Below are 23025 nucleotides of genomic sequence, written 5' to 3'. Positions count from 1 at the left end.
ACTCGTTTGATGGAGCTGCACCGCCAGTGGGAATTACTTCTGGAGAAGATGCGAGAGAAAGGAGTCAAACTGCTGCAGGCCCAGAAGCTGGTGCAGTATTTACGCGAATGTGAGGATGTGATGGACTGGATCAATGACAAGGTATGTTTTGAGAAGGAAGGTTTGCTAAGTAAGCCTTACAGAAAGCAGGAGAAGAGACCCCTCCATGGTCTGCAACTGAGAGCCAGGGTTAGCAGCAGATGCAGCCAGTTGAAGCAAAAGGCGTGGTGGTGGGATTGCTATATCTCCAGCCGCTCTCTAGATGTGTTCTCTGCTGTAACTCTGAAACCTGGAGTCTCTGAGACTGAAATGCCATGCGCTCAACCTCTTGACTAGAAGAGGAACTAAAATCACAAACCTCACAGATAACTGCATCCACTAAAGCTAACATGGCCCCATCCCAACATGCCCATTTCACAATAAGTTTCTGGGAGCCATTGTTACCCAGTGTTGGTTGGTGACTCTGGCTCTGCTATGGTCCCTGAATAGGAAGCCATTGTGACTTCTGAGGAGCTGGGCCAGGACCTGGAGCACGTGGAGGTTTTACAGAAGAAATTTGAAGAGTTTCAAACAGATATGGCTGCCCATGAAGAAAGAGTTAACGAAGTGAACCAGTTTGTTGCCAAACTCATTCAGGTAAGTAGCACAGTGCTACGTCCTTCTCACAACGTCATCATATTAACTTTCTAGTGTTTTCAGAAGGAAATCTCGGTGATCAAATCCCTAGTTTCTGAGCGAGCCAGTTTTAGTAAGCATGTCTAAGAGTTTTGTTTAAATCTAAGTAAGACTGCAGTACTGATTACTCCTAAATTAGGAAATGTTTTCTAACTCTTGGCTATGGGAGGAAGGGCAGAGTTCATTTGATCTGTTTCCTCCACCCACTTTCGGGTAGGGCTTGGTGAACCTTTTATTGGGCTGCAGAAGCTGGGTGTCAGGGTTCTCAGATGAGGGTGTGGTGGTGAATGCTTCCTAAGATTGGCAGACGTCCACCAATGCCTGCCTGTTCTTCCCTGGGCTCTCAGGGGAGCCTGGGGAACCTTGTAATGGACGGGCTCCACTGGTAGCTCTGGAGCCCTAAGAGGGGAGTAGTGCAGCCCTTCCCCATGGCCTGCGTGTGCGGTCCCATAAGCTGCTGCTTTACTCTCTCCTTCCACCGCAAGAGTCAGAGTGCTCCAAAGACGTCAAGTAGTAGGAACTAGAGAGTTTTTGCTTTTAGGGAAATTTGATTTGGGGGGTACAAGTTTTAAATTTATGGATTTGTTTCAGGGCTGGTCCTTGTTCCCTTTCTGATCAGTGATGAGGGGAAAGAAATACCTCACCCTTTCGCAGTGACAGAAGGGCTGCCCCACCCCAAATTCTGGGCCATCCGAAGGCTGTGCTGAGAAGAGCAGTCAGGCCAAGGATAAGATCTCACAAATGGATCCCAGAATCCTGAAGTGCTTCACCTTATTACTCTACATATTATTCTTATTAAAACAAAATAAAAGAACAAAATAGTGGGAAAGGATACTTTTAAAGAAATATCTCCAGTCTGAAGTCAGGAACAAACCCTGAAAACCATGGGTTTGGGTAAGACTGCTTAACAGCCTTACGAACATTTGAAATACAAAATTTTCAATCAGTTGGAGCAGAGGTGGGTGCATTGATGAAGGTACCACAAAGTTGCAGCTGAAGTGTTTGTTAACATAAAGGTTTTTTTTTTTTTTTTTTTTTGTGAGCGAGATCAGCCCTGAGCTAATATCGGTGCTAATCCTCCTCTTTTTGCTGAGAAAGACCGGCTCTGAGTTAACATTTATTGCCAATCCTCCTCCTTTTTTTCTTCCCCAAAGCCCCAGTAGATTAGTTTTATGTCGTAGTTGCACATCCTTCTAGTTGCTGTATGTGGGATGCGGCCTCAGCGTGGCCGGAGAAGCGGTGCGTCGGTGCGCGCCCAGGATCCGAACCCAGGCCGTCAGTAGCAGAGCGCGCGCACTTAACCGCCAAGCCACGGGGCCGGCCCAACATAAAGGTTTTTGGTACTGGTGCACATAAGCGCTTCATAGATCCACCACACTACTCCAAGGGATAGATTATGGCTCTCTTGTTTTTATATAAGAGAAAACAGAAGCTCGTTTTGAATGTACTTCACTTCATCCCACACAGAAAACCAGTGTTTGCTCAGAATGTTGAAGGTTTGCTAAAGCAGGTGCTTCAAGGAGCCAACCCACAGTGACTAGTTGGAGGAGCCAGAGGTTATGGACCAAGTCCAGTGTCTTCTGCTCTTCCTTGTTTAGGAGCAGCACCCTGAGGAGGAACTGATCAAGACTAAGCAGGATGAAGTAAACGCAGCCTGGCAGCGGCTGAAGGGACTGGCTCTTCAGAGACAGGGGAAGCTCTTTGGGGCAGCTGAAGTTCAGCGCTTCAACAGGTATCAAGTCAGCATGGGCTTCTGGGAATGGGCGTCTACTTGGAGGGGTTTGGTAAAGTTTATGGCATGTGTTAATAGGATGCTGGAGCTGACTGAGTCTTGGCCCAGCATGGTGTTCCCAGTTCCAGACAGTCATCATAACTGGATTAACTGGTGCCTTTATCCTGTAGGGATGTGGATGAGACTATCAGCTGGATTAAGGAAAAGGAGCAATTAATGGCCTCTGATGATTTTGGCCGAGACCTGGCAAGTGTTCAGGCTCTGCTTCGGAAGCACGAGGGTTTGGAGAGAGATCTTGCTGCATTAGAGGACAAGGTGGGTTTTGGAAACAGCTGATTCTATAAATAAATTACCAAGAGTCGGGAGAGCAGTTCTGACAGAACGTGTTTCTAGGTCAAAGCCCTCTGTGCCGAGGCTGACCGCCTGCAGCAGTCCCACCCTCTGAGCGCCACTCAGATTCAAGTGAAGCGAGAGGAACTGATCACAAACTGGGAGCAGATCCGCACCCTGGCGGCGGAGAGACATGCACGTCTCAATGACTCATACAGGTAGAGAGAATCTTCCAGTACGCGGCAGCCCGTGTCATTGGACTTCTTTTGGAGAAGAGAGGAAGGCAGAGTTAAGGGTCAGTTCTCTAGACTGAGAAAGCTTCTGTATACCCTGCCAGGTTTCCTCTACTGAGAAAATGCGGATGGGTTTTTCCTACCTATGTTATATTTGTTTGGAGACTGGCAACTTTACAGTGTTGTGTATTCACACACATGGTACTTACAACTCTGTAAAGATCTTTCTTCCATCCTTTATCACTGTGTCATGACCAATAGAAATGGAAATATCTCCTTAGCAATCTGAGCACAAAGGGAAAGATTGCTTCTTACTAACCAGGGGTTGACTTTGGGAATGACAAGGAAGTTGAAAATAGGGGACAAGATTGTGGAATTATAGTGATGGACAGAACCTAAGTTTAAAGGATTGATTTCAGCCTTCTCTTGCTTCCTTTTACAGTCTAGATTGAAAGAATCCCATATTTCCTGGGACTAGAGTTTATATGGTTTGTTAGACTTTGAAGACATAGAATTCGGAGCTTTAGGGAGGCATTTTCCATCCTGGGGCCTCCACTGGGAAGATCTGATGACTTACCTTTATTTCCCTAGACTTCAACGCTTCCTTGCTGACTTCCGTGACCTCACCAGCTGGGTGACTGAGATGAAAGCCCTCATTAATGCGGATGAACTGGCCAATGATGTGGCCGGGGCTGAAGCCCTGCTGGATAGGCATCAGGAGCACAAGGTAATGTCTCCAGGGTCTTCCAGAAGTGAAGATGTTAGCTTATAATGCATCCGTGTATCACTGCCCGGATAAGTGAGAGTGTGTCACTATCACTTACAGTCTGAGTGGGTGATGCTGTGTTCACAGGCAGCTCTCACCATAAGGGTTGTTGTTGGTTATACCTTTGGAGACTTGCTCTACTTGCTCCTAAGAGATGGTTAAGTGGTTCAATGTCAGGAGATTACCTGTGGTCCATAAAAGTGAAGAGCCAAGCTCTGGCAAGGTGGAGGTGTTACTGTTTTATTTTGCACATCAGTCCTGTGGCATCTTGAATAATGTCTTTGTTTAAATGCTGAATTTCATAGTTGGTTTGAGTAAATCTAAATTTCTTATTCTGGTATTTCCCCAAAGTATGTCCTGTGAAAAACTAGTTATATGAGATCTTAATAAGCTTTACCTTGAAGGAGGTTTTCTATGGCTAAGTAATTTTGGAAAACACTGTTAAACATGGTTTTAAAAATTATTATTACCGTAAGCCTTCTGAGAGGTTTTAATGTGCCAGATATAAAACCAATATACAAAAGTCAAGTAGGTCCCTCTCCACTAGCAGCAGTTAAAAGTACTACTTATAGGGGCCGACCCAGTGGCGTAGCAGTTAAGTGTGCGTGCTCCGCTGTGGCAGCCCGGGGTTCGCGGTTGGGATCCTGGACGCACAGCGACGCACCACTTGTCAAGCCGTGCTGTGGCGGCGTCCCATATAAAGTAGAGGAAGATGGGCACGGATATTAGCACAGGGTCAATCTTCCTCAGCAAAAAAAAAAATAGTACTTACAATCACATCAGAAGATATAAAGTACTTGGGAATTGATCTAACAAAAGTTGTGTAAGACATTTGTGGAGAAAGCTATAAAACTTTGTTGAAAGACTGAAAAAAGGAAAGCTAAGTGGAATGTCTGATCTTGCCCATGGGTGGAATGATCTTTTGTAAAGGTATAAAAATTCTCAAGATATACATTCAGTGCAATTCCACTTGAAAGCCCAGCAGGTCTTTGTTCTTGGATTGAGACAAGCTGATTCTAAAATTGAAAAACAGCTGAGACAATTTTGAAGAAGAAGGTGGGGCCAGGGGAGAAACCCACCCTACCAGGTGCTATAAAATCATAGTTAACAAAACCATCTCCTCCAAGGAAGACAAATAGAGCAATGGAACAGAAAACAGCTCAGCCCCTGTGAATGTGTGGGCACTTGGCAGGTGGCATGAAAAGCCAGTAGGAAAAGTCTTAAGTGATGCTCTTGTTTGATGACCTCAACTGATGCCAGGAAACCTGGCCTTGTCTTACATTCCGTTCCTCATTCTAGATATGACATTCTGATTTGTAATGATTATTTGAAATTCAACTACTTAGTTTTCTTTTGCAGGAAGCCAGGCATAAATTGTGCCTTTTTCCCTCTGTAGGGTGAAATTGACGCTCATGAAGATAGCTTTAAATCTGCAGATGCATCTGGACAGGCCCTGCTTGCTGCTGGTCACTACGCCTCCGATGAAGTGAGGGAGAAGGTGAGAGAGGAGAACAAGTTCTTTTACTAAAAGTCTCTGAGAGCTGTTTTCCATCCTTAACTATCCAGACATTGCATTCATCGTGGTGTGTGAGAAAACTTACATACAGATCCCACCTGGAAGTTAAGGAGCAGCTTCTTCAGAGATTTAAAAAGAAAATGTGTGGGCCCGGCCCGGGGTGCACAGGTTTGGATCCTGGGTGCGGACCTACATAGCGCTCAGTAAGCTGTGCTGTGGTGGCGTCCCACATACAAAATAGAGGAAGATGGGCACAGATGTTAGCTCAGGGACAACCTTCCTCACCGAAGAAAGAAGATTCTAAAAAGAAGATGTATGTATAGTCTGGCGATTGAACAGAGAGAGAAAGTTCTGCTTATTTGGGACACATGTGACACATTTTCTACCTAAAGGGGACTTTGCAGGAAGTTGAGTCCTGCATTAGTAGTTACAGCCAAGAGGAAAAAATTTTTATCAAATTGTGTGTGTATATAATTATAAGTTTCAAAGTATCTTTGAGTATAAAGATGCCTGAAGAACATTAGATAATGGTATGTTTTTTAATATGTAGACTAAGAGAAGACATTTCAAAGACACTTTGTTGTCATTAACTTTGGAGCCTAAAAATTATGTCTAGGGCCTTCATGAATTTATTTGACATATTTTACGGAGTACCCACTCAATTGACACTTCTCAACTGAAAGTCCCTACTCCATTTATACTGCCTCACTTTTAGGTAGATGCCCTTTTTCTTCTACCTAGGAGTTTAACTAGCATTTTGACCTAAAACCATTTGTGATGATGTGGCAATAATGTAATTCTAGGTTCATTAGGACAGGGCCACCCCTCTGACATTTACCATAAGCATGCAGACTGCTCCAGATTTGTGTGATTTCTTGTGACTTGGCTGACATGTACAAGTGAATGTTATTCTTCCCCTTTTGCAAATCAGAAAAAAGGCCTGAAGATTAGTGTGAGGATTAGAAATTCCAGGTCAGCCTTTGTGTCTGACTGGAGGGCCCTGGGACTGACATTTCCCCCCTGCCTTTCTGTTTCCTCCTCCTCCAAGCTGACCATTCTCTCTGAGGAGAGAGCCGCCCTGCTGGAGCTGTGGGAGCTGCGCAGGCAGCAGTACGAGCAGTGCATGGACCTGCAGCTCTTCTACCGTGACACCGAGCAGGTGGACAACTGGATGAGCAAACAGGAGGTAAGGTGTGAGCAGAAACCTTGCCAACCCAGTGAGCGAAGGAGTCTTTGTTTCTGTTTCATCTGCTTCTCAGATAGTCTGCTTAGTTTGAGTAGGAAATCATTACCGTTTTAGTTCTGGCTCAGTGAGGAGAGGTTGCTGAGCCAGCCTCCATTGGCTCTGCCAGCATTTCTCCCCGCTGCTGAGATTGCAAGGCCCTCAGAAAAGGCCCCAGTTTTTCAGATGAGTATGATGTTGTAAAATTGTTTTTTATTAAAGAGATTTTTTTTCTTTAGAACTTAGCATTATGCATAATCTAAATCTAATTCAAGCAACAAAAGGTATTTGAAAAAGTTTCAGTAGAATGTGGAACAAGAATTTCTGTTGCATTAGTTTTAAGTGAATTCAAGGACTTCAGACTTTCCAGAAGAGATCTTAGGAGTTTAATAGCCAAAGAATCTCTTTCCTTCTTTTTGTATTTTGGCCAAAATATCCTCTGCTTTCCAGTCTTAAGAGATGAAAGGAATAGGACCTTATTCTGAAAACTTTGTTTCCGTTTGCAAGGCATTCCTACTGAATGAAGACTTGGGAGACTCCTTGGATAGTGTGGAAGCACTTCTCAAGAAGCATGAGGACTTCGAGAAATCCCTCAGTGCCCAGGAGGAAAAGATTACAGTAAGACCCCTTCTTGTGGTCAGTGTTTTCCAGTGATCCTGAAAAAGCCAAAAGTCTCTTCTTTTTCTGAAAGGTTTCTGAACAGATTTGATGAAGATTCCGTGTGAAAGGCACTCCAGTGGTTGCTTAAAATCTCATGATGATGATATCCCATCTTGCTGGAGACATAACACAGCTTTTAGAATGAAATCATTTTCTTGATGTAAACCTCCAAATTGAGATTTAGCTTTCTGTAAAAGTAGTTGAGAATTAATGTAAGAGGTATTTTTCCCATTGAAAATAGATCATAGAAGTAGGGATTGGAAGGCTATTAGGTTGTATCTGACGTCTGTCACATCATGTCGGATATGTCTCTTGTCCTGAATGGAGCTAGCATAATATTGTTATATCTGACTAACAGCATCAGGCAAAAACTCAGAAGTTGAGATAAATGTTGTCATAGCAAACCTTGGAGTGAACACCTTGACCTATGTTAAGGTTTAGTGTATTTTGTGACCTGTTTGGCAGTTACGTTTCTCTAGAGGCCAAGCTATGGAGCGGGATCCTTACCAGTGAAGAACTCTCCTTCTTTCTTCCTAGGCATTAGATGAATTTGCAACCAAGCTAATTCAGAACAACCACTATGCAATGGAAGATGTGGCTACTCGCCGAGATGCTGTAAGTCTGTAGGCTCTTTATACACCTTCCTATCTGTACATGGATGTGGATATCCCTTCTGTTGCAGTTCAGCCTCTTGAGCTGGAAATCTTTTGAGGAGTAAGAACTGGAGATTCACATGGAGCCTTGTCTTTCAGCTTTTGAGCCGCCGTAATGCCCTTCATGAGCGAGCCATGTATCGCCGGGCCCAGCTGGCTGACTCCTTCCACTTGCAACAGTTTTTCCGTGATTCCGACGAACTGAAGAGTTGGGTTAATGAGAAGATGAAAACTGCCACAGATGAAGCTTATAAAGTAATGTACTGTTAGCGTTGCCACGTAACATGTGGTTAGTAAGCTGAACACAGCTTTCACAAATAAATTTTAGCTAAAAAAAGAAATAGGAATTCCAGAAACCTCACTATTTAATGTAAGCTGACCATTTTATACACCCCCATAAAGATAAGCATGAAGGTAATTGGAGGTAACTTGACATCCTCAGGTTCAGGGTAGAACCGCGTTCTTTCTTTCCTTGGCAGGACCCATCCAACCTGCAAGGAAAAGTACAGAAGCATCAGGCTTTTGAGGCTGAGCTCTCAGCTAACCAGAGCCGCATTGATGCCCTGGAGAAAGCTGGGCAGAAGCTGATTGACGTCAACCACTACGCCAAGGATGAAGTGGCGGCTCGTATGAACGAGGTCATCAGTTTGTGGAAGAAACTGCTAGAGGCCACTGAACTGAAAGGTAAGAGAGAATGTTTCACTGGATTGTGATAGGAATGTTGAGGGAATGAAATATTCCTTCATGGTTAAGTGTTTTAGGGACTTGGACCACCCAAATAAGGTGAGGTGGACCTTGGCGTTTGGGCTCCTTTCCTGTGTAGGAGTTCCTTACCTTGGGTTCTGGATGCCTTGCTAATTCGGTAGATGTGCTTGCGCAGGCTGATGGTGGGGGAGCCTGAGTGAGAAGAGAATGCTGGTGCCAGGTGGCCCTGACTGAGTTGGGCCTCATCTCTAGAAATCAAATTTCAGCTGTGAGCCGAGGGCATTTAGTCTTTCTCAAGTGCCTTTATCTCATGGGGGTTAGAATACTTCTTAAACAACTGCCCCCCCAGCATCCAGAAGGGAGAGCAGATGTTGTAATTTGTGTTCTTTACCTTTGTGATAGAGCTGAAACAATGACGACGGTCCTGACTGTAGTCCTTCACTGAGATCTCATTGTTTATGAGCAGTATTGGCAGAAGGCTAATGTTAACAAATAGAAAATCAAACTGGCCTCTTTGACTAGGAATAAAGCTTCGTGAAGCTAACCAGCAGCAGCAGTTTAATCGCAACGTTGAGGACATTGAACTGTGGCTGTATGAAGTGGAAGGTCACCTGGCTTCAGACGATTATGGCAAAGATCTTACCAATGTCCAGAACCTCCAGAAGAAGCATGCCCTGCTCGAGGCCGATGTGGCTGCTCACCAGGTAGAGTGCGAACTGGGTGCTGTTGTTGGGCCAGTGAATGCAGAAAGAGGAGGAGTGAAGAATGGCGAGTAATTTCAAGATCAGACTAGTTTGGGGAGGAATGGGATCTGTTGATTTTCTTAGATAACCTTCTATGTTCCGTATGCTTCTGTTCAAATTCAACTATCTTCTGTCATAGCTTTCTGGGAGCCCAAAATGAGGGAAAGAAATGGCAGAAAGAGTACTCTCAGGGCTGGGAAAAGAACTGTGTCAGTTTTTCTTCGTATATGATCAAACCACACCTGAAGTAATCAAGTCAGCCTAGAAATGTCAAGAACGTAGTTGCCCAACACCGATCCAAACTTGCAAGACTCTGTCCTTTCCCATTTCCAGGATCGAATTGATGGCATCACAATTCAGGCCCGCCAGTTCCAGGATGCTGGCCACTTTGATGCTGAGAACATCAAAAAGAAGCAGGAAGCCCTCGTGGCTCGCTATGAGGCTCTCAAGGAACCCATGATTGCCCGAAAGCAGAAGCTGGCTGATTCGCTGCGCTTGCAGCAGCTCTTCCGCGATGTTGAGGATGAGGAGACATGGATTCGAGAGAAAGAACCCATTGCTGCATCCACCAACAGAGGTCAGTCTGCCTCCGTCAGATAGGAGTCAAGCTGAGAAAGGGCTCTGCCCTTATAGCACGAAGGGGACGCTCGTCAGAATGAGCATGGTCAAGTTTGAAATTAAACTGGATCCGTGGTGGAAGCTGAGAGTGACGGTGAGTGCTGACTTGCCTCTTGATGTCTTGGATGACTAGGGAATGGTTTCTGCTTTCAGGCAAAGATTTGATTGGAGTTCAGAATCTGCTAAAGAAACACCAAGCCCTACAAGCAGAAATTGCTGGACATGAACCCCGCATCAAAGCAGTCACCCAAAAGGGGCATGCTATGGTGGAGGAAGGTGAGGAATTGTCATCTGTGAAAGTGACTTTGCTTTTGCTCTTTGTCTCTCCCTCCTGTGGTTGAGTCCATGGACTTGAGGCAGACTGGGCTCTGGGGTTGAATACTGTCCCCATTCTCTCCTAAGTGACCTTGACTAGACCTGAGCCTGGCCCATGTGAGTCTCAGTGACTGAGAACTATGAGATGCTATTATTTTTATTATTTCTTTATGATAGCATCACTAATGCCAACGTGGGATATCTGCTTTTTAGAATCTAAATAGACGTCTTGGCTTGAGGCAAAAAACAACCAAATCTTTTAAAGGCTGGAACCTGAGCCTCTCATAAAACTTGGAATTATGAAGGGGGCTAGCTCGCTAAAATGTAGTGACCAAAGTGCCCCTTTTCCTGTCCTTCTGCAACATGTCACCGTACTTTTCCTTGTCCTCCCTTCCCCCTGCCCGCCTTCCAGGCCATTTTGCTGCAGAGGACGTGAAGGCCAAGCTCAATGAACTGAACCAGAAGTGGGAGTCGCTGAAATCCAAGGCGTCACAGCGGCGGCAGGACCTGGAGGACTCGCTGCAGGCCCAGCAGTACTTTGCCGACGCCAACGAAGCCGAGTCCTGGATGCGGGAGAAGGAGCCCATCGTGGGGAGCACCGACTACGGGAAGGACGAGGACTCCGCTGAGGTGACCCAAGCTTGGGGCGCATTGCACTTGCTGGGGAACCAGTTAGGAAAATGAATGGGTCTGGAAGGTGCAGCAGCATGACTTTTTTTAAGGTGTTTTAGAATCTGTTTTTGACTTTTTATTATGGAAATTCTGTCATGCCAAGACGAGACAAACTACCTCTCACCTACCTTCAACTGTTGACATTCTGCCATTCTTGTTTGTGTTTTCTCTCCATCATATGCATGTGTATGTGCTTACAGAAACACATTTTTTTGCTGGTTATCTGTTTTTTGACTGAAACTCTGAAATTTTATTCGTAAAGGTCTAGGTGTAGTCCCTTTACCTACCTCTTTTCTTGCCAGTCTTCACAAAAACCAGGATGAGTTGAATATTGTCATGGGCTGTTTATGATTCTCCCAAAGATGGGAGGACTGAAAAGCTTCGAAAATGGTAGTAGTCAAAAATGATGAAGTGCTAAATGTGGAGAGGGAAGAGAATATCCTCAAGGAGGGCAGTAGATATGGCCAGCTTTGATTTATTGGTGATGTTTTTCTTAAGATGGGTGGTGGATTCACCAATATGTGTGATATTGTTCCTTATGTCTCTGTGTATTTAAAGTATTGCATAGTTGAGTATATAAAGGCAAGGTGGAAAGATAATACTGTAAGTCACAATTAATATTTCCTCCAAATTAAAAATTTATCAAGAAGAGGGAGAGAAAATGTAGAGTGGGAAGTGATCAGATCGTCTTGTAACTAAACAAGACTTCAGAGGGCACATGGCATGTTGGTGAGGCCATGGGGACGGGTAGCTCTGGCTCCGCGCACAGGGTCACCATGTGTGATTTTGGTTTCAGGCTCTACTGAAGAAACACGAAGCTTTGATGTCGGATCTCAGCGCCTATGGCAGCAGCATTCAGGCTCTGCGAGAGCAAGCACAGTCATGTCGGGTAAGCTTGGCTTTAACTTCAGCAGTTACGAGTTACTAAGGGGAAGGCAGGGAAAGAGGAAGGACCCAGACACTGCCAGCAGGTGTTATGGTCGTAGGCAACGTTCTTGCGACCTTACTGTTGTCTTACTACGCGAAGGTTTATAGACAGTTTAAAATGAATTTTTTTAAAGATACCAAACAGCTAACGTTCTTGAATCAGATTATATTGGTAGCTTTGGAGATTTGATAAATTTGGTATTTGGTACAGCTGTTGAAGTGGGACTCTGCAGTGTGCTTAGATGACACACCGTGGACATCCTTGAACTGTGTTTGCCCTTCCCTTGGATTTTTAGCAACAAGTGGCCCCCATGGATGATGAGACTGGGAAGGAGCTAGTCTTGGCTCTCTATGACTATCAGGAGAAGAGTCCTCGAGAGGTCACCATGAAAAAAGGAGACATTCTCACCTTACTCAACAGTACCAACAAGGCAAGGCATAAAGTGGTTGCGTGTTTGTTTCCATCAGCACTGCCAGTTTTGCTCAGTTGGGTGTCTTTGGGTGGTTGTGTCTCAGAAATGAGGCTGGTTTGGAATTTGAAGAGATATTCCAGTTTCCTAGTCAATCTCCTGCTTATCCTATATTGCATGTGATCAAGAAGGTAGTCAGTCTATCTTCTTGAGTATCTGCAAGGAGTATAGTGACTCACATTCTTTAGGGTAGCTTTTTTTCACTGTTGAACACCTCCAAGTGGAATTCTTTCTCTTTTGAGCCAGAGTCTACTTCTCTATATGGTTGTTAATCTGGAGAACACGTCTACAGCAGATAGTTGGAGACAGCTGTGACGTCACCCCATGGGCTCTGTCTTCTCAAAGTTAAAGGCGCCCAGTTCATCAGCCTTTCTTCCTTAACATCCTGGTTTGACAGTGGCCTTGAACTGAGGTGCATGATACTCCACATATTATCTGACTAATCCCGAAGGGTATTGCTTCCCATCTTTGTTAAGGCTGAAGAAGTGTCCTCAGCCACAGGTTTTAAGAACCTCTTTACTTCCACACCCCCAGTTTACCCTAGTCATGAAAGTTTGAGAAAACCTTGGATTTGTATTTTCTGTTGACTAATTTAAACCTAAACCAACCCTCTGGTCTGACTCTGGTTTACTCAAGAGCAGCATTGTCCATAGAACTTTCTGTGATGGTGGAAAATATTTATATATCTGTGCTGCCCCTACAGTAGCTACTAGCCGCATGTGATTATTAAGCACTTGAAATGTGACTAGTGCAACTGAGTTTTTAAGTTTAATTCTAATTTATTTAAATTTAAATAGCCACATGTGGCTAGTGACTGCAGTATTAGACAGCACAGTTGTAGAATGTGTAAGCAAAGAGAAAGATGTCCTTCGTGTTGACTGTCATTGCTGCTTGCTCGTGAGCCTCTTCATGCTTGGCAGGTCAGGAAGGGACCAAAATTTCAGTCCTTGTGCAAGGTGACTTTGACACTGTTACACACGCACAAGTGTGCATGCACACACACATGCCCCCTTGGTTTCTCCCTATCTCAGAGAAGGAATTTGCTTTCAATTCTCTCCCTTTTTTTTCTTAGGACTGGTGGAAAGTGGAAGTGAATGATCGTCAGGGTTTTGTGCCAGCTGCATACGTGAAGAAATTGGACCCCGCCCAGTCAGCCTCCCGGGAGAACCTCCTCGAGGAGCAAGGCAGCATAGCTTTGCGGCAGGAGCAGATTGACAATCAGTAAGGGCGATGCGGTCGATCACAGAGGTCTGGGCGTCACATGGGACTTAATCTGCTCACACATGGGCTGAGGTTTAGGCAGCGTGTCCTGAGGCTTCCTGAGCAAATGTTCTTCTGGTGCCATCGGCACTCAAGGACGTACTCTTCCTGTTTTCCCCAAGTCACTTTTACCTCACAAAACTCTGAACCTAAAATCCCGCCCTGATACTTTTATTTTTCTTTGTTTTTCTGCCCACATTTATGTGTTTCTTTTCCTAAACAGCATTTTTCAATTATCTCCATCTTAACCTTTGTCCTCTGTTCAGGAGATGCTTTCTGAAATTGCATTTGTAGATGTTCACCCCCTTACAGCTCTGCCCCTTTTAAAAGGCTGTCGAGAGAGCTTCTCTCTCAGCCATGGCTTTGTGTTCTGAGAAGGGAGTTTATTTTTTTTACATGGCTCTGTTCTCTTTCCTATAGCTAAGCCCCCACATTGACCTACGACCCTCTCACTCTGCTAATGAAATCAAAAGCTTTGGACACTTGGGAAATGTCCAGAAAATGCATTCTCACTAGGGTTTAGAATAATAGAACTTTCCTGACCCTGGTGATCCCTGAAAAGATCGGAGTTATTTACAAATAATCTATGGACAGATATACTTTATGTATTTACAAATACTTGCGGACTTTTACTGTTACTGTTGAGATAAGAATGAGAGGTTTTGACCTGGTCATAAATATGAGAGCAAATAAGTGGACGAGATATCTGACTAAAGATGTATGTTAACTCTCAGTGAAGTTTTTTCCCAGAGCGGTCATTCTCTTGCCTGGCCTGGCTCTGTGAAGTTACCAGTGTTTCCAGCACAGGAAAATTTACTGCCTTAAGCATAGCAGACTCGTCAGGGAAATGAAGGTGAACTAAGCCTCTAATTTTCCCGTTCTCTCTCCACTGTGATTTCCTTCATGGCCTGGCCTCCTTCTGAGAGCTTTTGAATGACCCCTTAATTTTCCCCACTTTCGGCATCCCCCGTCATGGCACCAGTCGGAGCTGCCACTTTTCATTTCCTTGGATTAATCCCACTAATTCGTGCATGCTTTTGCTGTGCCCCCTTCTGTGCAGGACGCGCGTAACTAAGGAGGCCGGCAGTGTGTCTCTGCGTATGCAGCAGGTGCAAGAACTGTGAGTAGGCGGAAGCCTCGCTGAGCACCGTGTCCATGGCTACACCTGTCCATTCTCCCTCTGCCGCTTCTCTCGAAGGCGCTTGTTCATCCCGAAGATGAGGTGGTGGGAGGGACTGCCTTTCCATGCAGCAGCTCTTGCTCACAGGGAAGAGGTTTTGGTGAAGCTGTGTCAGTTGATGGCTGCTTACCTCGTAGGCTGCTTCCATGTGCAGCTGTGTGTTCAGAGTGGTGTTGGTTCCCTGTTGGCTTTTGTGGTGGACCAGCTGCTGTCAGCAGCAAACCTGAAGGCCAACTATATAGTGTTCCTCAGAGGGAAGGAAAGTAAATGCCCCTCTTTAAAGTGCTCTGATGCTTAGTAACTTGTTCCTCTCTTATTTCACTTTGGGAAGCTTAGATTTTATTGGTGATTCTAGATATTTTTTTTTCAACTTTTAACACTTTTTTATTGTTTGTCATTTTCCGTGTCTCCAAAGATGGTAGGAGTTCAGCCTTTTGCATACTAGTTCCCAAGGGTTAGAATATTCTTTGATTCTTCTTAAGAAATCTTCAGCTGACGAAATAGTACAGATACTCTGTACTCTACGTGATTTTCCTTCTGAAGTTGCCAAAACTTTCTGAGAAATAAATATTTTGTTTTAAAAACAGCAGAAAATTCCTGCTGTTCCAGAGATACCGACATCATCCTATATGAGGCTATTTTAAAGCTCAGTGTACCTCCTCCGCCCCCACCTGGGGGCTGCTCAGAGAATTGTAAGAGAGGAGAAAAAACTCTCTGTATACATTATACCCAGCAACTTCATCTCATCTCTCAGCTGTAGTTGCATGAACCCTGTGTTATTGTGCTAAATGCTTGGTTTCAGTCATTTGTGGTTGTGATGTTATAAATGCAAAATTGGCCCGGGGATGAGGGTGCCTGGCTGTTCTAGCCACCCAGTTGTGAACGACACAGTCCGTGCTCATCCCTGAGGCTGTAGTGTGGGTACTTGGGATCTTCATCCGTGTTCTGATACTTTGTTACCAGGGCACCTTCATTACAAACTCATGGCCTTGGATCCGCATCTTGGAGACACCTGGTGGTTTGCCTTTCTGTTAACCTCTGTAGGAAGCTAACTGCCTTCCTTGCCCCCTCTTGTCACCCTCTTGAATTGCATCAGATACCATTCTCTGCTGGAGCTGGGTGAGAAGCGCAAAGGCATGTTGGAGAAGAGCTGCAAAAAGTTTATGCTGTTCCGGGAAGCGAATGAACTACAGCAGTGGATCAGTGAGAAGGAAGCTGCTCTGACGAGTGAGGAGGTCGGTGCAGACTTGGAGCAGGTTGAAGTGCTACAGAAGAAGTTTGATGACTTCCAGAAGGTATGGGAAGTCTGGCAGCTGAGCTGAAAAAATGTTTAAAGACCTGATTCTCTTGATTTTTGACCACGGATTGCTAGAATGAAAATTACATAGATTATATTCCACCAACTGTGTAGCTATTTTTAAATGACTCGAATCAGAACTTTTCTTGGATCAATTTAGTTTTGAGGAAACACACACAGTTTTCTCTACATGTTGTTTTAAGATCTTTTTTAAACCTAAAATGTAAAAGTATGTAAAAGTATTTTTTTCACTGAGGTAGAATTCACATACGGTTAACTATTTTAAAGTGCACAGTTCAGAAGCATCTAGTACGTTCACGGTGTTGTCCAACCATCACCTCTATCTCGTTATAAAACATTTTTATCACTTCAAAAGGAGGCCACATACATTGAGCAGTCAGTCCCCCACCCCCCGACTCCAGCCCCTGGCAACCATTAATCTGCTTTTTGTCTCTGAATGTGTGTATTATGGACATTTCATATGAATAGAATCATATTATGTGAGTTTTTATGATGACTTCTTTCACTGAACATGTTTTCAAGGTTTGTCCTTGTTGTGGCCTGTATTACCATTACATTGATGGTTGAATAATACTCCGTTGTATGCATGTACAGCATTTTGTTTATCCATCCCTCAGTTTAAAAGTATTCCTATAGGGGCTGGCCCCACGGTGTAGCGGTTAAGTGCGCGCTCTCCTGCTCGCAGCCCAGGTTCGGATCCTGACGCGTGCACCAACACACCGCTTGTCAGACCATGCTGTGGCGGCATCCCACATAAAGTGGAGGAAGATGGGCATGGATGTTAGCTCAGGGCCAGTCTTCCTTGCCAAAAAAAACAAAAACAAACAAAAAATGTATTCCTATAACTAGTTGGAATGGGTGAGGGGCTTTTTCTCCCATGGTGGCTGGCATTGAAATTTCATCACATTTTAAAGATTTTATTTATTTTTTTTCCCCCCAAAGCCCTAGTAGATAGTTGTATGTCATAGCTGCACATCCTTCTCGTTGCTGTATGTAGGACGCGGCTGCAGCATGGCTGGAGAAGTGGTGCGTCGGTGCTCGCCCGGGATCTGAACCCGGGCCGCCAGCAGCAGAGCGCGCACATTTAACCGCTAAAACACGGGGCTGGCCCTCATCACATTTTAAAACATGTCGGGCCTGCCCAGTGGCGCAAGCAGTTAAGTGCGTGCGCTCCGCTGCGGCGGCCCAGGGTTCCCCTGTTCGGATCCCAGGCGCGCTCTGACGCACCGCTTGGCAAGCCGTGCTATGGCAGCATCCCATATAAAGTGGAGGAAGAAGGGCACGGATGTTAGCCCAGGGCCAGTCTTCCTCATCAATAAATAAACAAACAAACAAACATGTTCTCTCCTCCAAAGAAAGGTTAAAAAAACAAATCTCAGGCTGGCCCCCTGGCTTAGCGGTTAAGTGCGCACGCTCCGCTACTGGCGGCCCGGGTTTGGATCCCGGGCGCGCACCGACGCACTGCTTCTCCGGCCATGCTGAGGCTGCGTCCCACATACAGCAACTAGAAGGATGTGCAGCTATGACATACAACTATCTACTGGGGCTTTGGGGGAAAAAAAGGAGGAGGATTGGCAATAGATGTTAGCTCAGAGCCGGTCTTCCTCAGCATAAAAAAAGAGGAGGATTAGCATGGATGTTAGCTCAGGGCTGATCTTCCTCACGAAAAAAAAAAAATCTCTATTCAAACAGAATAATGGTTCATTAACTATAGTTAATTAAGTAAATCTGAGACAGAATGTTTCTAGTTCCCTGTTATTTTCTTACTTCTTCATAGTGACAATCAGAATTTCCTGATTTAGGTTACTGTCAAGGAATAGAAAAACCAATTTATAGGCTCCCTATTGAACAGAAATTTATAGATTCAAACCATAGTTTATGAATATCTGGTGGCCTCCTTCTCCTTTGAACTATGCTTGTGGGTTTTAATTATGGCTTTTGCTTTCAAGGATCTGAAGGCCAATGAGTCACGGCTAAAGGACATTAACAAGGTGGCTGAAGACCTGGAGTCTGAAGGTCTGATGGCAGAGGAGGTGCAGGCAGTACAGCAGCAGGTGGGCATCTGGATCTTACATTGAGGCTCTGTTGCCATAAGGAAGCCACTTGGTTCCTTGCTGTGTTCTTCATATCCCAACGAGCAGTGTCCCCTAGCACTGAGTTGTGGCCAGAGTGTAGACCAGGTCCTCTGTGTGACCTAAGCCATTTTGCTCACCTTCAGCAGCAGGGAAAACAGCTCCTGTCTTGTGTGCCCACTGAGTATTGGGAAAGTTGTTTAATGCTTGTATAGCCCTTAGCTAATCATAAACCAGTGATTCTGTAATAAAAGGGTTTACATATAAATACTCAGTCTCTCTAGGAGACTTTAAGAAGTTCCTCTGGCCAACTGGGCTGTCTTTTTGTAGTTCTCTCCTGTGTCTCCAGGTATGACAGTAATGAGTAGACTGAGAGGTGTGTATTTCCTCTGATAATAAACTGGCTCCCTCTCTCCTTGTAGGAGCTGGGTGGCGCGATGCCCAGGGTAAGTCCCAGATGCTCCAGTGGGACTTGAACATAAGAAGGATTAGATCTTGGGAAGAACATAAAGTCAAGAGCCTCTTAAGGATTTCTGTTCCTGAGCTTCAGAGATGCCTTTTATGTGTAAAAATCTGTGGAAAAGAAATGGCAAAGATTGAATTGGTTTCTATTTGACATTCTCCAAAAGACCAAAGAAATTTTTCTCTAGTTTTCTTAAACTTATTCCTCAGCTATCATTTTGGTTTGCTGATTACCCCTTTTCAAAGAATTCTTCGAGTATGACATGAAGAAAAGTTGGTAGTTTTCTTATGAAATTTCCTTACTCTACTTCTACTGCATAAAAAATTAGCATTCTTCTCTCCTATTTGTTTGCTTCGTTTCCCTCAAGCGGCCTTGCAGTTTGCTACCAGGCAATGTTAGGCTCTAAATCACGGAGGGGAAATGCTATTCTGGTTAATTTCTCTGTGCACTTCCTACCATTTACAGGCAGGATCAGGAGGTGCATTGTCTTGTGCTCGGTTGCATGGCTGCCTAACTAAACTCCCTCTTCTTGTTGGAACAGGATGAAGGTGATTCCAAGGCGGCCTCCCCGTGGAAGGTAAGAACACCTTTGCACATTATTGTTTCCAAGGATTTTTCAGGAACAAAACTATTTTATGTCCTTTTCTGATGTGCCTGTTTCTGAGTATTTGGGCTTGTCTTGAGCCTGTCGTCATTTCTGGACTTCTGTGTGGGCTGGTGTCTTTCTGACCCTGGCATCATAGTCTTTAAATTTATGTCTGGAAATGTATTCCCCGTGCAAATGCTCAGTACGAGTTCAGTTAGATCTCATTTATTACCCGCCTTGCTGCCAAAATATACTTCGCAGGGATAGCGCTGCATCATCAGGCGTGGTCCTGCCAGTAGGACTGCAGTCCAAAAGGACACAACGTAAATAAGAAAACGACCAAGAATGGAAAGGAGAGTAAACTTTCCATTTGTGATCTGCCTAGCCACTTTCTCCTGTGACCTAAGAAAGGCTTCGTGGAAGGATCCCGAATCCTATAAAGGGAGGACCAAGAGATGTTGACCAACTGCAGTAGATGTTATTTCAGACAAATCCAGGGGCGGTGCTTGACCGGGGGTGCATAACTGACCAGGAGTAGAGAGGAGAAGCTGTTGCATGTGAAGTGTTGATAGCTATGATTATGGAACTAGTTGCCTAAGTCCCAAGTCTAGCATCTTTCCTCCTGACCCAGCTCTTCAGGAACACGCCACTTGAGTTATAGGCAAGTTAGAGCAGATTTCTACTTTAGAAAAGTGAACCCTCCTGAGATATGAAGAAGGCGTGAAAACCTAAAGACAATAGACCTCCCACCACCAGCCCTCCTGCATTGGTACTTCTCTCCCCTCAGTCATCGAGTCCGATCTGATGTGAGGACCTAGGCTGAGAGGGGTCTGTTTCTTTGGCCTCCTATCCCTCCAGGCTCTGACTCTTCTGCTCATTCAATAGATTCCAAATTGGGGGGAGGGGTGCATTTTTCCTTTGATTCAGCTTTCTCCTCTTTTCTCAATCTTAATTTTTCTTATATAGCAAAAGTTGATCATTGATGACATGAATTGGCAACAGCCTTACCTTTGTGACCTCCTAACAGAGTTTTTCTGGTAACATAAGTATTCTTTCAGAAATGTATTTCAGGTGGCTTTATAAACACCAATACCTCCTATTTCTGAAAATGATTGGTGACTTCGAGTGTCTACCTTCTGAAGCCTGTACACATCCACACTGGTTGAAAATGTCACCTGGCCCTATCATGGGAACATCCAATGAGCCTGACTGCCCTGCATCCAAGCTGGGCCCCGCCTTTTCTCTCATTTTGAAGATTATGGGCCTCATAGTGCATGCCAAGGGGAGTTTCTTTCACATAAAACTAGGTGGGCTCTGAGGTCCCAGGGGAAATTTCATTTTTAGAAGAAGTAACTACGTTGATGAGAAGAACTAATTCACTTGATTTTCTCTTTCGTCTGGTTAGGCTGTTGCCCTTAGCTCAGGGACACTGTGAAAAAGAACAGCAGCCCAATAACCATCCTTAGAAATGAAATTATTTGTGTATTTGACTGTTTAAATAAAGTCTCAGCTGCCAGCATATGTTAAATTGAATATGTTTTCTGGACTGTTCTCCCGTAGTACGGACTAGAAAAGACGCTAATCATTAGTCTTTGGGCTGTTTTTTGCTGTTCATCCGGCTGTTTTAATTGTGGTTTTCACCACTCTCTTTGCACTCTTCATTGAGTAAAATTAATCGTTGAGTTGGGCCTGATTGTGCATTTGGGTTTCTTCATGACTTTCTAGTGGTTGATACTTCTGTTAGTGCCTCTGCTCAGAATTCTGACGCTATCCCTTTAAGATAATTTTGGTTGACAATTGAGACCTAATTAATGGCACTTGCATCTCAGATTTCTGTCCGTGATTGGCAGATACTTGATTGGTTTTGCTCTTCTGCTTTCCTCCCCTACGTAGTCCGCTCGCCTGATGGTTCACACCGTGGCCACCTTTAATTCCATCAAGGTAAGAAACCGTGGCCAGCTCCCCTGTCTCCCCCTGGTTTCCTTCACTGCGGTCCTTCTCCTGTCTTCAGCGGAGCTCTTGTCCTAGTGAGTTGTGTGAGTGTAGGACTTGTTACTCTCCCAGGTCCAAGTGTATCCTTGGCAAACATCGGCTCTCCTCACACAGCAGGTGGCTTAGTTGGCTTTCCCAGTGAAGAACTCGCCGGGTCTCAGCAATCGAGTTAGTTTTCCCTTAGATTTTAGTACAGCCGAGAGCTGCAAGGAGTGTATTGTCCAGAAGGCAGTGAATGCCTTTCTTGCCTCCTCACAGGAGACCTTTGGCCTCTTTCTGGACCCCAGGGTGGTTTGTCTCCTCCAGTACAAGGTCTGGCAGCCCTCCTGTGCTTGTCTGGCCTGCTGCTCGCCCTGGTGATGCAGCCATGCTCCATGTTTGCAGGCAGTAGACTCTGGGGCTTAGCCACTCAGCAGTTATCTGTGAAGCAGTTGCTAATGGCAGGCACCAGGCTAGGAGTTGAGAGTGAGGAGAAGTTGACGCTGCACCTCTCCTGTTACTTTGAAGGTGATTCCAGGTCAGGTGTTGGTGGAGTGTTCACGCTCTCAGATAGATATAACTCGCTTGGCGAGCTTCTGACTTTCTGGACTTTTGCTGTAGTTTTATACTAATGTGTTCAACTAGGGAGGTTGGAAAGAGGAAATTATCTATGCCCCACCCTTTCCTTTGAAGTGGAGCCACCAGTCCTCTGGTTCTTTGGCCCATTTCCCAGAGTCCGGTGTGGGTCTGACAGAAGAGGGGCTGCCGCAGAGCTGACACTTGGCTGTCCTCCTGCAGGAGCTGAATGAGCGTTGGCGGGCCCTGCAGCAGCTGGCCGAGGAGCGGAGCCAGCTGCTGGGCAGCGCCCATGAAGTGCAGAGGTTCCACAGGTGAGGGGCAGCACGGGGCTGGAAGAGGGAGAAGCAGGCGACTGTTGGGTATACATCAGCAGCCCCTAAACTTGCTAACTAAGCTCTCAGAGTAACAGCTGGATCCTGTTGGTGTTTGTGCTTTGGCGCCTGGGACCGTATCTGACACAGAGTGGATGCTTAGTAAATACTGCTGAGTGACTGTGTGTTTTTTTGCCGTTAGTGGTAGCCTCTGACAAATGCACAAATGCCAGGCAGATAAACTTTTCCTGTGTTTGTCCTGTAATCAAGGCAGCTATACTCAGCATTTACTAACTTGAATGTGTGTCTCACCTATAGAGATGCTGATGAAACCAAAGAGTGGATTGAAGAGAAGAATCAGGCTCTCAACACAGACAATTATGGCCACGATCTGGCCAGTGTCCAAGCCCTGCAGCGCAAGCACGAGGGCTTTGAGAGGGACCTTGCAGCTCTCGGCGACAAGGTAGGAGGACACAGAGTCATCTTCCTACATTTTTGTCCAAGTCTCATGTTCTGCCTCTGCTCCCTTAGGTTTTGCTTTCTCACCACTTTCTTCCCATAGGTCAATTCCCTCGGGGAAACAGCCGAGCGCCTGATCCAGTCCCATCCTGAGTCAGCAGAGGACCTACAGGAAAAGTGCACCGAGTTAAACCAGGCGTGGAGCAGCCTGGGAAAGCGTGCGGACCAACGCAAGGCCAAGCTGGGCGACTCCCACGACCTGCAGCGCTTCCTCAGTGATTTCCGGTAAAGAGCTCAGTATTCGCTCAGCTCTGGAGCATTGAACATTTTTAGTGGTCATTTTCATTAGGAAAATGTTTGCCAAATATATATATGTATATTTATATATTTGTATATTTATATATAAATATATTTATAATTATTATATATAATATACATTTATATATTATATATTTATTATATATAATTTATATATGTATTTATAATTTATTGTTATATTAATATTTATTTATAAATATTATATATTTATATTTGGCAAATGCCGTATATA

At 44.9% G+C, this 23025-nt stretch overlaps 1 protein-coding gene across 9 annotated transcripts in view; it reads left to right on the top strand.

Moving 5' to 3' along the window:
* The window catches only part of SPTAN1 (spectrin alpha, non-erythrocytic 1), a 64391-nt gene that overhangs the window by 16586 nt on the left and 24780 nt on the right, over window positions 1–23025 (top strand). For 4 of the 9 annotated variants that reach the window (XM_087418968.1, XM_004423534.3, XM_087418966.1 and 1 more), the window contains exons 4-31: window positions 1–141; window positions 529–675; window positions 2313–2446; window positions 2617–2761; window positions 2840–2994; window positions 3601–3736; window positions 5172–5273; window positions 6340–6477; window positions 7021–7131; window positions 7711–7788; window positions 7926–8081; window positions 8306–8510; window positions 9054–9235; window positions 9608–9851; window positions 10046–10168; window positions 10620–10837; window positions 11676–11768; window positions 12103–12237; window positions 13349–13497; window positions 14597–14656; window positions 15813–16011; window positions 17984–18088; window positions 18529–18552; window positions 19111–19146; window positions 21049–21096; window positions 21925–22016; window positions 22335–22479; window positions 22579–22760. In XM_087418968.1, the coding sequence (XP_087275094.1) occupies window positions 1–141; window positions 529–675; window positions 2313–2446; window positions 2617–2761; window positions 2840–2994; window positions 3601–3736; window positions 5172–5273; window positions 6340–6477; window positions 7021–7131; window positions 7711–7788; window positions 7926–8081; window positions 8306–8510; window positions 9054–9235; window positions 9608–9851; window positions 10046–10168; window positions 10620–10837; window positions 11676–11768; window positions 12103–12237; window positions 13349–13497; window positions 14597–14656; window positions 15813–16011; window positions 17984–18088; window positions 18529–18552; window positions 19111–19146; window positions 21049–21096; window positions 21925–22016; window positions 22335–22479; window positions 22579–22760 (3683 nt within the window). The remainder of the gene's footprint in view (window positions 142–528; window positions 676–2312; window positions 2447–2616; window positions 2762–2839; window positions 2995–3600; window positions 3737–5171; window positions 5274–6339; window positions 6478–7020; window positions 7132–7710; window positions 7789–7925; window positions 8082–8305; window positions 8511–9053; window positions 9236–9607; window positions 9852–10045; window positions 10169–10619; window positions 10838–11675; window positions 11769–12102; window positions 12238–13348; window positions 13498–14596; window positions 14657–15812; window positions 16012–17983; window positions 18089–18528; window positions 18553–19110; window positions 19147–21048; window positions 21097–21924; window positions 22017–22334; window positions 22480–22578; window positions 22761–23025) is intronic. The other 5 variants (XM_087418970.1, XM_014782224.2, XM_087418971.1 and 2 more) reach the window with 2 other exon arrangements.

The sequence above is a fragment of the Ceratotherium simum genome, chromosome 29 (assembly GCF_057802395.1).
Source record: "Ceratotherium simum simum isolate JZ-2026a chromosome 29, ASM5780239v1, whole genome shotgun sequence".
Classification (NCBI taxonomy): domain Eukaryota; kingdom Metazoa; phylum Chordata; class Mammalia; order Perissodactyla; family Rhinocerotidae; genus Ceratotherium; species Ceratotherium simum.
The sequence above is the reverse complement of the archived record's forward strand: the minus strand, read 5'-3'. Positions and strand labels throughout refer to the sequence as shown.